General features: G+C 37.5%; 1 protein-coding gene across 2 annotated transcripts in view; it reads right to left on the reverse strand.

The window, feature by feature from the left end:
* The window catches only part of TPD52L1 (TPD52 like 1), a 49,422-nt gene that overhangs the window by 2,357 nt on the left and 30,825 nt on the right, over positions 1-16,240 (reverse strand). The window contains exons 4-7 of one of the 2 annotated variants that reach the window (XM_059842176.1): positions 11,716-11,817; positions 5,251-5,265; positions 2,678-2,716; positions 972-1,032 (exon numbers count right to left, since the gene is read on the reverse strand). In XM_059842176.1, coding sequence (XP_059698159.1) covers positions 972-1,032; positions 2,678-2,716; positions 5,251-5,265; positions 11,716-11,817 — 217 coding nt within the window. The remainder of the gene's footprint in view (positions 1-971; positions 1,033-2,677; positions 2,717-5,250; positions 5,266-11,715; positions 11,818-16,240) is intronic. The other variant, XM_059842177.1, reaches the window with a different exon arrangement.

Raw genomic sequence — 16,240 nt, forward strand, 5'->3', positions numbered from 1 at the left:
CTGGTCTTCCGAATCTTGCAAGCCTTGGAACAGAGGTAGGAAAAAGGAAGAGCAATGCTGAAACATTCCCATTTGTCTGCAGTCTATCCTGGTGGCACCCTAGATCCATGACTCCAGCTTCCCTTTCCCATTCACATAAGGAAAAAAAGAAAAAAAAAAAGAAAAAGAAAAAGAAAAAGAAAAAGAAAAAGAAAAAAGAAAAAGAAAAAGAAAAAGAAAAAGAAAAAGAAAAAAGAAAAAAGAAAAAAGAAAAAGAAAAAGAAAAAGAAAAAGAAAAAGAAAAAGAAAAAGAAAAAGAAAAAGAAAAAGAAAAAGAAAAAGAAAAAGAAAAAAAGAGAAAGAGAAAAGAAAGAGAAAGAGAAAAGAAAGAGAAAGAGAAAAGAAAGAGAAAGAAAGAAAATATTTTGAGAAAATGTCAGTGAGTTTGTCAATAAAGATAGACAATTAAGGTTCCATGAGATATGGAGGATTATTTCAGACTCAGAACTTACTGTATTGTCCTGCTTAATTACAGATTTCTTAAAGGATGATCTAAGAGCACTCTGAACACAACAGGCTGAGCTGGCACGACAAATACTCTCCTCTAGAACACCTTTGCTTAATCACCAAAATAAGATCAAGCTTCTCAAGCAGATCACTGTGAGCGGAAATTCAGAGCTGTGCAGTTTGAATTACCTTTTTCTATTTCTGAATGACACATTGAGATGACTGGGAACAGGCACTCCTTACCACCACTATTTTTGGCATTTCCAAGACCACCTGCTTACTTTGGCAGGCATCAGAAATAATTTCTTAGCAACAAAGCAAAGGAAAACAATTTCTTTGCATATTGCCTTCATTTTCCATTAGTGATCAATTAAATTCTTGATGGAACAACAAACTAAATCAGTCTCCTGTACAAGTGATAAGGACAGCTAAGCTGTCACACTTTAACACATATAGGCATGCACACACTCTGCCTCCAGCTTTACCTTAAGGCTTGTGACAGTGGTTTCAACCTTCTCCTCAAAGGATTTGAAAGTTGGAGAATTCCTAGGAGAAAAAAAGTTGAAGGGAGGAAAGAGTCAATTGCCAGCATCATGGGATAATTCCACAATTTGATCAGGTCTTGCCAGGCAACACTGCCAGCACAGAATGAAGGCTGGCTGGCAGCACAAGGCTATAAACACTCACTTGTGCTCTGTCAGTCAAATCCAATTATGGTAATCGGATGAGTACTTTTTAGCTACAAATTTTCAAAAGTAGAACCTGCATAGTAATTGAAACCAAATTATAAGTGGCCTGCCTACTCTATGATACATTTGTCATGTTCTCAGAAGAACAACCAGACAATGCTGCCTGTAATGCTGCTTTTCTATGGCTTTATCCATTTGTATTGTTGCTGTAAAGAAATAAACATTCTTTTCAGCTGATGAGCAAGTTCATAACCTACATTATTAAAAAGATGCCAAGTTTAATGTCCTAAGGTTGGGAAGAAGGAGATTAGAACCTCGTGGGAAGTGGTCCCAAATGCCTTTGAGGAATCCTGCCCCGTCCCCCCCTTCCCTGTGATTTTGTCACTGCTGTTTCAAAGACAAAGACTTTAGAGAGATTGTGTTCCTAAGGTGCCTCTCTGACTAAGCTAAGCTTTTCTCTGCGTGCACCCAACACAGTGGAGATTTGGACAAGTCTACAGTGGGTGAAAGGGATCTTCTTCTGGTTCTCTGCTCCTTGCTTGGCACCTGAGAGCTCATTTAAAGCATATGTTGTGTTTCATTATTAGTGAATACTCTGAAGCTCAGGCACTGTTGTCCAGCACAGTTCCTCGTTGTGCAAATACATTTATATCATATCCCCCATCAGGCTGAATTAAAATTACCCCAATTTAAGGGAAGGGCAAACAGAAGCCAGTTGAAAAAAATAATGCAAATTTAATTTCTGTTATTTAGGTGGTAAGATTTTTTTCAAAGGGCAAGAAGGGTCAAAAGGAGACAGAAACTGAGTTTTATAACTTATATTTGATCCATAGGTCACCTTGATTAATGCTTGCCTTAAACTACCCACCTGCTGAAGTTGAATGAATCCATCATTTATTTTTGAGTTTGTTTTTCATGCATGCTTGGCATGGAGTAGGGACAGTCATGTATTTAGAGGCCAAGGGAGTAAAAAGAAAGCTGGATACTAATTTTATTGAAAACAGTCAGAGCTTTACTTGAACAGACGTCAATATTTGGCTGCAGTCAAGTAAAGCGTGATTATAGCCATTAAAATATGAAAGCACTCATGTAAAATCCCTCCACAGGAGCATGATCCAAAGCCTGTTGGAGTGGAAAGCATCTCTGACGTTAATGGGCTTTGGATGATGTTCTAGAGACAGCAAAACAACTGAATTTCAGATTCAGTAATACAAACCTGATAACAATCAGTTACCCAAATATATCTCAGAACTGCTTCATCTACTCAAAGGCTTGTACAAGAGATTAAGCAGTTAATACAATTAAAATAAAAAAAACCCAAAACAAAACAAAACCACAGCTAGCCTGTCCTGCAGCCCTCATCTACATGAATAACATTAATTGATTGAAGTGAGACTTCTCATCCAACTAAAAACTGCAGGATCAGGATCAAAGTATGCAAATCCCCCCTCATCACTCTGTTGAACATCACCATAGCAAATAGAATGTGGGTAGCACATTACCTCATTGCAGGCATGCTTATGGAATGGCGAATAGAATAGCTGTGGGATGAAAGCAAAACGTAAGAAAAAAACAGCTGTAAAATCCAATTTCCAATATGATCATCATGTATTTTTTTAACTTAGCTTTGAATGTACATATACATATAGTCAAGAGAGCTAGTATTCTTCCTCTTTGGATGGCAAAGGCTTGTCAAACTCACCACTAAAGATCTTACCACCACATTCTCATGTCAACTGACCAGCAGTGGGGCTCAAAAGAATGATGCAAAACAGCTCCTGGCAAAATCCATTTAAATGGTGCAGACCCTGGCTCTCTACAGAGACACATGAGAGGGGTAAAGCGAGCCACCTGCATGTCCTGCAGTGACCGAGGACGAGCTCTGTGTTGGGCAGGAGGGATACACCCAGGTTTGTGCACATCAGCAGAGCTGGTTCAGCTGACTCCCAATCTCAAAAGGTTCCTGCACAACTGCTTACCTAAACAAGAGGTTTCTTCAGCCAGAGAGGCAGCACTCCCACATATCTGCACCTGTCCAGGACATTTCACTTCCTCCTTCACTCCTCAACTTTACCAAAGGTATGGAGCTATCTTCCACAGCTCTTATCCAGCTCTCTTTGTGACACCTCCCTCCTCAGACTTCCCAGCAGCAGGAGTATTGAAAAGTTGTAAGCAGAGGATGGCGCCTCTGCATTACTCAAAGATCCCCAAATCATGCTGCACACCTTTAGACCTCCAGATGCCACCCACGCTGACTGCTTGACTTACATGAGCCAAATTCTCCCATTTGAGACACCAACTCTGTTTTCACAGCGTCACCTGTTCCCTGCTGCTGGGAAGCATCATGCCGGGTCAAAAATAAGAATCTTTATTTGAAGCTTAAGAACTTTCCATAAGCACATTTAGATCTGAGCACTTTAGGTAAAGTGTGTGATCCAAGAGTGTGTCTTTTTCCAAAAATCCCTGCATTGCTACTTTCAATGTTGACTGACAGCTGCAGCCTGGTCTGACTGAGAACAGGGAGAGCTTTACTGTAAGCATCATCAACACTTGGCTGCAAGCAAAGCATGATTATAGCATTAAAAAATGAAAGCTCTCATACAAACAGCACACATGTTTGTTATAAACTACACAAAATCAGAGCAGCACTGAGTCTATGTACAGATTTGTTTTTCCAGATTAAAGATTCAGAAATAGGGGTAGTGAAGGGAGGGAAGAGCTATTTGGCAAGCAGGTAGAATAGTGAGATCTAATACAAACTGTTTGTTGTATATATTTTAAGGCTTCTGCTAAGATCAGATAGACAAGACCTGACAGCAGACAATGCTAATGTTTCATATTCAATTTTTCACATAATTTTTAAGACTTAGGAAAGATTAGCCCAAACATTTCACAAGTGCAGCAAATCTTTAACAGTCCTCATTAAATTAAGCGAGCATCCTTGCCATTTTAGTTTTGCAACCCACAAACAGGCAAATATAGACTTTGGAAGTATTTCAGCATAGACTGCTCCTCTTTTAATAGCAAAACATTCCAAATATAAAGGTTTAAATCAGAAGATTAAATTCACACAGCTAAGAGATGGCACATGACATACAATCAAAATATTAAATGCTTATTTGAGTTCATATTTTAATTCCTCTAAAGAGGTAATAATGCAAGTTATAGAAACAGTGCAAAATCTTCTTTTAGTACAAGGCTAAAATATTAAGCTTTTTTTAAAGACATGCATGACTGTGATAGTGATCATGTCAGAGAACAGGGATCCTTCATGACAGAGGTCAGTAAATACTACATTTCAGTTTCATGTCAGAGTGAGTTTAGAAGGTCAATCTATGCTGTACTTTGAAGTTTACTCAGTGAATTAGATTCCTTGTTAGGATAACTTAGCTGAATGGAAAAAATGCTGCCCTTGAGCTTTTCAGTGCACTGAAGATACTACAAGGCCAGAGGGAGTGGCAAGGCCTTCAGTGCTGTTCAGCCTCTCTTCAGGGTGAACTGACGTAAAGCCAGACTGCTTATAGAATCTTTGAGAACACATAAAATTGTTTTCTAACAATTTTTTTCATCATATATTCAAGCGCTTTACAGAATCAATAAACTCAAACTCTAATTATAAAGAACTCCTTTATCATCTTCAGAACTTGGAAATTTCCCCAGGACTCAAGACTTTTAAAGAATCATGACCAAGATACTTTTGCTCTATTGAAGATAATTAAATACTTCAAATAATCTTTACAAAACTCTGCTGAATAGAACTTTTTACTGTTTGTTGCTCATGTTCAAACCTCTGACAGAAAGAATATGGTTGAGAGAATGGGATTATATATAAGTAGGTTTTCTCAAGACCAACGTCTTTTGAATGTGTCCATTATTTGAATTTAAGACTAATCTGCTCAAGGCAATCACTTAGTCCAATCCTTTTCTTGTTACACTCACCATGCTGTAAAAATGAGGCATAACAGTTTAAGTAGCATATAATGATGCTGAAAGGAAAGAGGTTACTGCATTACAGCCCATAAAACAAATCTTGTCAAATACAGAGGCAGTATTCAAGGAAAGTAATGTGTCTTACCCAATTGAATGCGATCTGGGGTGGATGCACAAGGAAAGAAAAGCAAGAGTTAAAAGTATTAGGAAAAGGTAACAATAATAGACATACACATCTGTGTCAAACTGCCCAAGGAGAAAAATAAAATAATTTGCATTCAAATCTTGATGCTAGAATTCACAGTAGAATGTGGATCAGTTCAGAGCCCTCCAAAGCAAAAATTTTCACACAGTCCTTCACTATGCAGTTGCCTATTCTGTATGCATTGAAAAACAGAAGTTTTATCTTTAAAAATGCAATTTTGTGTTCTCTTCATTGGAACAGATTTAAACAATGCTAACTGTTTTCTTTTCTCATAGCCTCCCTTAATATCATTAAAGAGAAAGTACAGGTGAACTGGAATTGTACAGGTACATAAGAGCAAATGATGCTCTGAATCCCTTAATCATCTCTCAGTTAAAAAAGGGTATGGAAAAAATAAGTTTTTAACTCCTAAAAAAATATTTTCCAAAATACTTGTTCCTTGTTGAAAATAATACTTGAAACACTTTGACACTGTGTTCCACCTCACAGAAAACTTAATTAAGGCGGAACTGGGAGAGACACACTGATATACAATATTCAAAGGATGTCATTAATGTTCCAAAGTTGAAAAATGATGAGGCAGACAAGCCTCTCCTTCATCTGTGTTACTGATGTAGTCTTTAATTACAGACCACTTCAAGGGAACACCTGCCTCATGCAGTGAGCCAGAGAGGTGGTGCACATTTAATGAACATCTCTTCAAACACTTATTTTTCACATCCTTTCTCAATGTGTAGTGTGATGCATTATTTACTGTGCAATGTTCATACTTTGCTCCAAAGGAAAAAAAAAAGCATTGATTTCTTCAGGTTTATTTACAAGGTTATACACATGATCATGTATACTGCTTCTTCTCAAACATTCAAGGGTTTTGTCTTCACAACACATTTCTGCTTAGACCCGTTAAAGGAATACTGTTGCCCTCCTTTTACTACCTGCTGGCTCCCAGTAACAGCCACCCCCTTCTCCATGCCAGTACAGATACTTGCACAGTCTCTCTTCCTGCAGACCTCTAAAAACCAGCACAAATTAAGGGGCAAATGTCCATGGACATGAGAGAAAACAACCTCCTCTTCCATCAGCAAAAGAAATGCTTATGAAATTATGCTCTGAAGCAAGGTAATATTGCTATTTCCTTTATAGGGGTATCAAAAGACAGAAGGGTTTGAGAATGGTACTTTCAGGCACGACAGCTACAGCATTTGAAGGAATTCAGATCTGACAGCAGTTTTAAGTGCCCAGAACATCCCTACATCACAGAAATTCTAAAAGGTTGTGCAAAAACTCTGTCACCACAAAAAACAACAACAAAAACCCCAAAAAGCACAACAATAAAGGCACAACAAAAGTCAACTCCCAAAGCGGTAAAGCAGATTAATCACACCTGAACCAAAATCATCAAAAGATTTAGGCCCCACAAGCTCCTAAAAACTTTAAATGACAAAGATTTCACAGCCTTCAGAAATAACCCCTGTTCAGATGTACTTGTGAACCACAAGGCTAGACTTGCTAGCCCTTCTCTGCAGAGCTGCCTGGTCAGTGCTCCCCATCTCTGCTTTTGAACTTTTTCCCCATTTGGCAATAAAGCACATTACACTTTTCTACACAGAATTTTATTTTATAATTTAAAATAATGTGGATTTCTAATCCTGGTGCCTAAAGTGCTTGCATACCCTGCCACTGCAGTCATATGGGAATTCTAAGCAATGCCATCCTGGCACTTTCATCTAACCCAGCAATGAAAATGCTGATGAGCAACAGACTCAGGACAGATGCCTGCAAAATCCTGTATTATGGTCAGCTACTGAGACCTATTCTTTGGATACAATTTTCAATTCCCTATGCTCTCTTTCTGCTAAAGCAGTAACACCTAAGCTGTATTTCTCTACTTCTACAATAAAAATACAGACAGCCTTATCAAAGTCAAGCTCTATCACATCTCCTCCCTTCCATCTATCCTCTATGACAGGTGCTGTCAGTTCAAGGTAATTGTTCTTGACAAACCTTTTTATGTTTTTGCTATCACGCTATCTTCCAGATGCTTAGAAAATAACAGGTTAATGCATTCCTCCAGTATCTGCTTTGTAGTTCCCAGAATCCCCCTTGCAGCTCCGGAGAGGAATTAACTCTGCCTTCCTCCACCCCTCTGGTGCCTCCTATTCTCCCAGGGGCACATTCAACTGCCACAGTCATGGCCCCAGGCCGTCCCTCCCTGCAGTCTTTTGTGTCTTTCCACCTGTGCCTTCCAACTCCTGGCAGGAATGAGGCATTATATTACCTTCATTCATCTTCAGAGCTGGCTCATCCCAGGCACTGAATTTGAAAGGGGTCTGTGTGATCATATAATTAAAGAAAACGTACCAGACAGCTGAATGAAGGAGCTATACAAAATGTAACTGCTGACATCCTAATTTGCATGCATGCCTTTGTTAGCCTAATCTTTAAATACCTTTACTTGAGTAGCAGCAACGTATGTGGTAGTGTGCATACAGTAGTGTAGTGTGCATAGTTTATTTTTTCTTTCCTCTTTTTTTTTTTTTTTAAAGCAACCCAAAACCCAGGAAATCTCTCACTTGGTATCACTACTTGTTTATAAAAAGGTCATCAGCAGGGATGAGACATAGATTCATACAGACAACTGCAGATTAGTCCAGCAGTATAGCTTAAAAATATTCAAACTTTAGCAGAAAGCAAAGAAAAGGATAAAGACCCTCAACTCTATCACATCTGTGCTGTTCTTAGCAAGAGCCATGTTAAAATTTCAGTGCAATCTCTAATACTGAGAGATCTGAGCCTCTGATCAATGCCCTGTGAGTGACCTGGGACCACCCCCTTCCTCTGAACTTTCCACACCAGATAAATATTAAAAGAGACAATGTGAGCTGGAGATGGAGGAGAAAAAAAAAAAAAACTTGATGGCATATAATTAATCACAAGCCCTGTTAATGAAGAATTTATTATCTTAGCTATATGGCTAGTGTCTGATTTGTATCCTAAAGCAGAAGTATCTGTACACTGGTTTTATATGCATTTCTTGTATTTCTAGAAACACAATATTAAATAGGACGCATTATGACTGTAAAGATCCCTTTCAAGCTTATTAATACAAAATTCAGAAAATGTAAAATGCTAGTGATTATTCATGCACAAAATGAATTAGAGAGTTGTGACACTGTGAAGATGGGGTGGGGATGAAAGAGAAGCACAGCAGCTGCAGGAAAAGCACTTGGTCCCCAAAGGGTGGCATCTGTTCTTTCAGACACACAGAATTTTTTCATTTTTCTTACAGATTTTATCTTCTTGAATTTTAACATGGCAAAATAGCACGTTTGGGGGAGTATATCTGGCCTGTTTTTATATGATATTTTAGTAATATTTTTAGAGATAAAACAAAATGAAAATTAGGACCCAATAACTTCAGAACAGAAATATGTTTTTTTATGTAGTGCTCTGTACAGTTGACATAGCAGGTAACATAGAAAACAGAATCTTGTTTCATAAAGAAGGCAGGTTTCAGTATTTAGTCAGTCTGTCTATAAACCCTTTCAAAATCACCATCACCAGGGGGTAAGGCTGCTGAACATAGTGGGAATTATGATGACATCTGGATTTTAGAAATCAGTTTCAAATGTCTGCTCTGAGTGAAAGCAGAACAGGGATTTGCATCTGGATGTCATTGGTGACTATCAGCCTTAATGCCTAACCAAGAGAATTAAGCTAGAGTCTGATGTTTGTTTAAAACGGCAGTATGGGAGGGGGTGGTGATAATCCATACACTAAATTACTGAAATAAAATTATTTGGATTAGCAAAAAAAGCAAGCCAACAATGACACAGAAAATTCCTGCCTCTTTACAGTTTAGTCCTCCAAACACAAGTGAGATTGGAAAGGGAGGGGGAAGACTTTTAATAATCAGGTTATTTAAATGATAAGGTTTGTAATGTGACCCCACACAGAACTACACCTGGCCAAGCTGAGCCAAGAATTTAGGCCAGCTTTGCTGCTAAGGGAAGCATACTGTCCATCATTCCAGATGTGCAGCAGATGTAGAAGGTCCAAGTCACGCCACTCTATAACTATGGGAACCTGGTTAGACCACTTGCTGCTTCATCATCAAGCATCAAGAAAATTCTCCTAACAGAACTGAAACCAGCAAGTATCCACAAAAACGACAGCACTGATACTTCATATTTTCCTGAAAAATTCCCAACCAGGTTCAAGGTAATGATTTCAATCAAAGAAAGCTACTAGAAATCCTCTTTTTGATTAATCAAAATGCTTTTGGACTCAGCCTCTGCTTTGAGCCCTTGGCTAAAGGGCTAATGGGATAAACACCTCCCATCTGCCATGTCAGAAGCATGACTGCCATGGGCATGAGGGCTGATGCTGATAGGTAAGACAAAGGCATTTGGCAACAGTGATTAATTAAGGGAAATATTAAAGGCTGAACATGCTGTATTTCAGTGAAGACATTTCTGCATTTGCAGTTAATCTCACACCATGTGTGAAGCACAAGGATCTGAGAAATCCTGAACTAAGGATCCTTCCCTCTATAATCCAGAGCCAGTGCTCAACGAACTCACACAGAAACTCTTTGGTCACTGCTGTATGATACAAACCATGGAAGCAGCAACTGAGCTGTGGGCTTGTCTTTTTTGCAAGAGGAAGTGTTAAAAAACATAAAATGAAACAGGGAATATGTTGGTGCCACATGCATCACAGGTATCTTATACATTTCTCAAAAATACAGAATACAACTAAATGCAGGGAAGGCAGAAAGAACTAACAAAGGTAACAAAAAGGCCTGTGAAAGTGACTCATCCAACTGGAGCCCGGAAAGAGGGAACTGAAGTGAAATACAATAAACCCACAAGAAATAATGAGAGAAATGAAGGTCAGAAGAAGAACTCACTCACTGTTTCTCATAATGGAAGAGCCAGAAGGCACCAAAGGAAAGACCAGGGAGACTCCAAATAGGGAATGAATGAATGAACAAATAAACCACAGACTTTACCACATAAATTTCTATTCCTCTGGGGAAACATGAGGTTTTATGAATTTCAAAAGCTCATATAAGTTAAAATAAATTCTAAATAATGATAAATTTATGAAGAAAAACCTCCAAGAAACTTTTAAATGAAGGCTTTAAATTTATGTTTTAGAAAGTTTTCAGCTCTTAGATTTCTGAACACTAAAAAAAAATTACACTAAGAAAATATAATTGCATGCCTGCTTATTCTTCTATCCTATGGTAGGCATATACTCATGAATGTTTAACTGTATCAAGTAAAAAATTCTTAGTTATGTTCATACATACTAAGTTATGTATGAAGGTTGCAAGTCATTCACTAAATCTCCATTTTGAACTGCAGTGTGGAAAAAGACACTGTAAAGCAGATGATACAGTAATGAAGATTTTCCTTTTCTAGTTTCACCTAGAAAAACATTAGTACTTCTTTAGAGGATTTATTAAGCTGTATATAAAAGGGGGGACTCTAAAGATTTAAGATCCAGAATAAAAATAAAAAGGGGAAAAAAGGTTTTATTGCCATGAACTAAGCTTCAGTCATTTGCAGCACACACAGATCTTAGGATATGGTTACCTCATACATTACAAAATAACAAAAAAGTGAGTACATACCAATGGGATAATATGCACTATTAATAAATGAGACCCTAATTACACAATTGTAGAGTTATCCATGTCCACTTTTAACAAAAAAATCAACTCCTTCAAATACTCAGGAAGTTCTGTAATTCTACTACCGAATGAAAACTGGAATGCTGGTTTACAGTATACAATTTTTGCTCTCATACTGAGGAACTTTAAAGCCAACACTTTAAAAGATACATCAACATATAAAGCCTGACACTGAAGTTGCCTTTAAGTGGCAGTTCTACTGACCTCAACTCCTCTTATTTCTATCATATCTATTTTTATACAACTGCAGAACAAAACTTTGCAGTATATCTTGAAAAAAAAAAAAAGATTAAAAATAGCCTGAAATATTTTTTGTATTATCACAAGCAGCTCCAAGGTAGGCTTCTTTTCTTCAGATGATATTTTTCTCTAGCATCCACATAAGAATAAAACTGGGTTAATGAAGATCTAACAGCAATTTTTTGTTCCATTTTACTTATACGATTCCTTGAGTTTTCAAAATTATTACAAAAGGATTTCTGACTGTACTTTTTAAAAAAAACCAAAACAGGACTCATATAAAAATTCTATCTTTGGTCATTTTTATGCCTTCTTTCCAGTTAAAAACATGAATGTTATTAAATACTCTAACTACACACTACTTGAACCTTTGAAACACTAATGTAGAAGGAAATGAAAAGCTGATAAATGATTTATACATTTAGTCCTCTAAATAAGACCAGAGAAGCAGCAGATGCCAATACCTCATATCTCCAAACTTCTTGCTGATTGCAGTTCCTACATTGCTGATAGCTGCTGTTGCTTTTTGTCCCGCATGGCTCAGGGTCTCATGTGTTTTCTTGTAACTGGAAACAAAAAATAGAACAGAAATAGTGATAAGTATTGACAAAGAGAGACTAGAATCCCTGCAACTAATTTCCCTCAAAGTCCCATCCACTGAAATGTTAATCAACATAGTAACTGTGGCTCAAAACAAACATGGGTGAGGATGCCCCTTTCTGCACAGCTTCCTATTTGCAGGATTCTCCAGAGCAATCCTTAACTTGGCAATCCTCTCCTTCTCTCTTGCAGATATCATCCCCCAGATGGGCCAGCGCATGCCAGTTAAAAGCAGAATGCAGTGATTTGTTGAATACCTGCTTGACACAACTTCCGTTTACAGAAAATCGTATTTGCATCAAGCAAGTATTCTTTCAGCAGACACTGACCTTCTGGCAAAATCTGCTGTCTGAAGCACAGAAGAGAATCAGGACAAATACAATTCTGCTCTTTCAAGCATATACATATTAGGTACATTTAACAGATACACTTCAAAATGATTCTGTGGTATTTAAAACAAAAAAAGTCATCGCAATTTTCTTTTCTTTTCACTTTTAAAAATTTCTTTAAAGGAAGAAGGTTTGGGGAAGGACAGAGAAAGAAAGATGAAGAAACCTAGAGAGTGAATGCATATTCTTAGTAGGACTGAATTCTTTTAAAAAATGTCACTAATTTAACTAATAGCATGCAGATTCAAACACAGAATCGTCTTAATTTACTGATTCAGAATACATGTTCTGACCCATACAGACCCTTCAGTACAGGTAACTTGCACTCTCAGAGTAATCAGTAAGCTTTTCCACAAAGATGATTTTCTGCTGACTAAACTAATTCTGAGCATGTCAGAGGCTTCCTTCTGAGTAAATTATCTGATACTCCCAGTGACGCAGACAAGCTCAGAATTAGAAGTACTGACCTAGTAACAAAAGGAGAGCACACTATAATCAGCCTTCTATCCTGTGGTGTGTTCTGGCAGACAAGAAGAAATTATCATAAAAAATTCAGAAATAAAACTCCACTGGTTCTCATTCTCTTTTGAACAAAAACTATGGGATTGCGAGCATGTACCAAAATATACTGGCAATTGATTAAAAAAAAATAAATCCTACTGCCTAAGTCCTTACAACAGAGTATTTTCTCCTTATTATTATGTATATGAAAGTAATAACTTTGTGGAGGAAGGAGGGGAAATAAAACTAACATTTGCAGTATGGCACACCACATTTTCTGTCACATAGTTTTAGCCCCTGCAGGACCTATTGCTCAAAGTCCTCTGTTCAGGACTGTGTTTTACAAACCACCGCTTTGATGGCAGAGGCCTCATAATGCTCTGTCTTTTCAGACAATATATTTTGATTTTATGTTCCTAAGCTACAACATCCTACTGACCTAACAAGTTCTTAAACTTCTATGAAGGTGCTTGTCTCTGTTTTCCCTAACAAGGCAGGGAGCTACTAAAGACTAGGCTACGGAATCTCTAGGAGTCTCCAGTTAGATAAGCTGAACCAAACACATTGGCAATGTTGAATGACAAGGGCTAAAACATTGCAACACTGACAGAAGGAACACAAATTATGATTAGGAAGGAAGAAGCAATGGTTATCCTTGTTTTATTTATTCTAGTACAAAAGAGAGAAGATGGAAAAGATTGTCCTTTACGGAATCTCCTTTCTTCTTAGGCAGTCGTCCTTGGACATAGAAAGAATGCAATACTCTTATTTCACTGAGGCCTCATTCTCTAGCTTAACTAGTTTAATAGCTGTATCATTCCCTTGCTGACAGTAGATATACTCTCATAAACTAGAATGGGATGAGACCTTAAAATAAGGATTCTATTGTCAAACTATAAGCACATAGCTTTTTGGTAAGAGTTGCCTATGAAAAAGAAAAAAAAAATCAAATATTCTGTTGCCTGTGGCATACAAGTCTTAAAGAGTTTGCTAACAGAAAAGCTTCCTAAACTACTCAGCACAAGTGGAATTTTGCCTATGACAACATGAAGACCAAGATTTAACTTCCAAGTCTAAAAGGTCCTTTGTAGCGCAACCTATTTATGTACAAGTTGAATGTACACAGTAAAAATACTTTTCAGATATCCCTCTAAACTGATTTTTTGAAATGACACCTTGGAGTTAATTTTATTTATAGGCACATTTAACTTTATGATAAAATATCTCTATGTCTTACCTTTTCACTGCAAGTTCGTCACATCGTGTAAAACTATTTAGAGAACAGTCCAAAATGCGCCACAGGAGAGACCCAAATTTCACTGAGAAACATTAGAGTCCCCTACATATTTCTGAACATTACATTGGTCAGAACACATCTTCAGAGAATTGGCTGGAACATCACTGATTCTGCCATTCCAGCAATATTGTGTGTTTTCTGTAAATCCCATAAACCAAAGATCCTGCAGTATTTCCACTAGCGAGGAAGACATGGAGACTGCATTTGTGTTCCTAATACTTGTGACATTACATAAGAGCACAAATCCAGCTAAAACTGTTACACAACTAGTCTTTTTTCAGCACCAACTTCAGCAAAAATGACCTATTGCATGTCCCCTCCTCCCTTCAGCAATGCTGAAGAAGAGCTTTAAGGAACAACAAAATAACAAAGGTGAAAATGGAGCACAACATGCAATACCTGTCAGCAGAGACAAGAAAAAATAATTTGCATCTCAGCAGAGCTCTCTGATAGCTTAAAAATCAACCCTCCTGCCCATTACCACCTCTCCACCATTACATGTATCACTATGCCTTCCTCATAAATAATCTTTCCACAGAACTCATTGTCTCCCTCTAGTTAGTTATGTGCTGTGTTGGTATTTGGATGTATGATGCATTGTATTTTGGCTCAGATATATTTATCCTCATAGTTATTTTATATTTACAGCATCCATTTGATATCTTGCCAAGCACTCTGGTAACAATAATCTCTTCAACATATTCTCTTTGTCATCTGTGTATCTGCTCAGTTGTATTGCACGTTAATCATTTGACCAAGCAGTTTTCATCCTCTCATGTAACTCACAGCAGTTTGTACTTCTGTTTTAATGCACTGAACAGCTCATATAATTTTCAGAAACCTTTACCTGCAGAAATAAAGTTAGATATTCCAGGTAAGAGCTACAAACATTTATTAACTGGAAAAAGTGCTCTACATATGGTTTAAGTCCTCCGTGGGCCACCAAGTGCTCTGCATGCTAAGTCGTCTACAACACCTGGGTACTCTCATCCTTTCAGCAGCCACTGCTGGCAATCCTTAGGTGAGTGCTGACCACCAGCTCATTGAGACAGCTGACAGCACCTTAGGAGTCAGCCAGCAGCTCAGGTCAACCAGCGATCCCAAAACTTATAGGGAGAAATACTCCAGCAAAAAAAACTGAGATAATTTAGGATACAAGGGATTCAAGAAAGACCACCTTCCATCCAAGCCACTGAGTGCATTTTTAGACAAATACGTCTTTACACTCAGACAGAGGCACCATCAGCAAAGTGCATCAGCAAAAGTAGAAACAGCCTACTTGATTTATTCAGTTAGAGTAGGAATTCCTGCTCTGATTTTCTGGCATCTGAGCTGTAGCACTTGGAAGCACAGAAGAATTGCTGGTAATGGTTAACAAGGGTCATATTCTGTGCTTTCACTCAGCACTTAGGGATTAAATAAATAAGTTATATCAACTGCGGTCTCAATTTTAAACTTGTAAATAACACTCACCTGTGAACATTTGAGCATTACCTTTATATAATAACATTAACCTAAGAATTTAATCCATCAACTTCTGATGATAATTTTGTTTATAAATAGGGTATTTCTTTAACAGAAGCAATTATTTATAGTAATTATAAGAGGTTATCACAAAACATGCTGATATTGCAGTTATATTCCAATAACATGCCCAACATAATTAAAAGGAGCTTTAAAGATAACTCACGTCTCCAGTGCTGTAACATACTATTTAGACAAAGTAGATCTGCAGCATATTTTGACTGCACTTTCACTTGACAGTGTCACATACTACATTTAGGTAATGCTATCCTGTGACAACCAGATCTCACTATATATATCTCACTGTGATTTTTACAGACAGTGAAAGGAAATATAAGGAGATACTGTTTCATAAAACACAACCTTTAAAGGAATGAGTGCTTTATAGAGAGAACAGCCAAGCAGCAGCCATATATAGAGAACTAGACATTTAAATGGCCAACATTGTCTGCAGGATATGACAGGACAATCATTCTCATCTCATCTCAGTAAAGACTTGCCCTTTACATGGCAGAGTTAAATGTACCCTTCATTCACAGGTGCAATACAGAGTGTGCTGACAGAAGTAGGCTACACATATAATATTTATATTTTGCATGTCAAGCTGCACGTTTGATGTACTGCAGTAAATGATAAAGAATTTTAATTCAGCTTCTGTAAAATTAGTACATTTGCTAA

The sequence above is a fragment of the Haemorhous mexicanus genome, chromosome 3 (assembly GCF_027477595.1).
Source record: "Haemorhous mexicanus isolate bHaeMex1 chromosome 3, bHaeMex1.pri, whole genome shotgun sequence".
Taxonomy (NCBI): Eukaryota; Metazoa; Chordata; class Aves; order Passeriformes; family Fringillidae; genus Haemorhous; species Haemorhous mexicanus.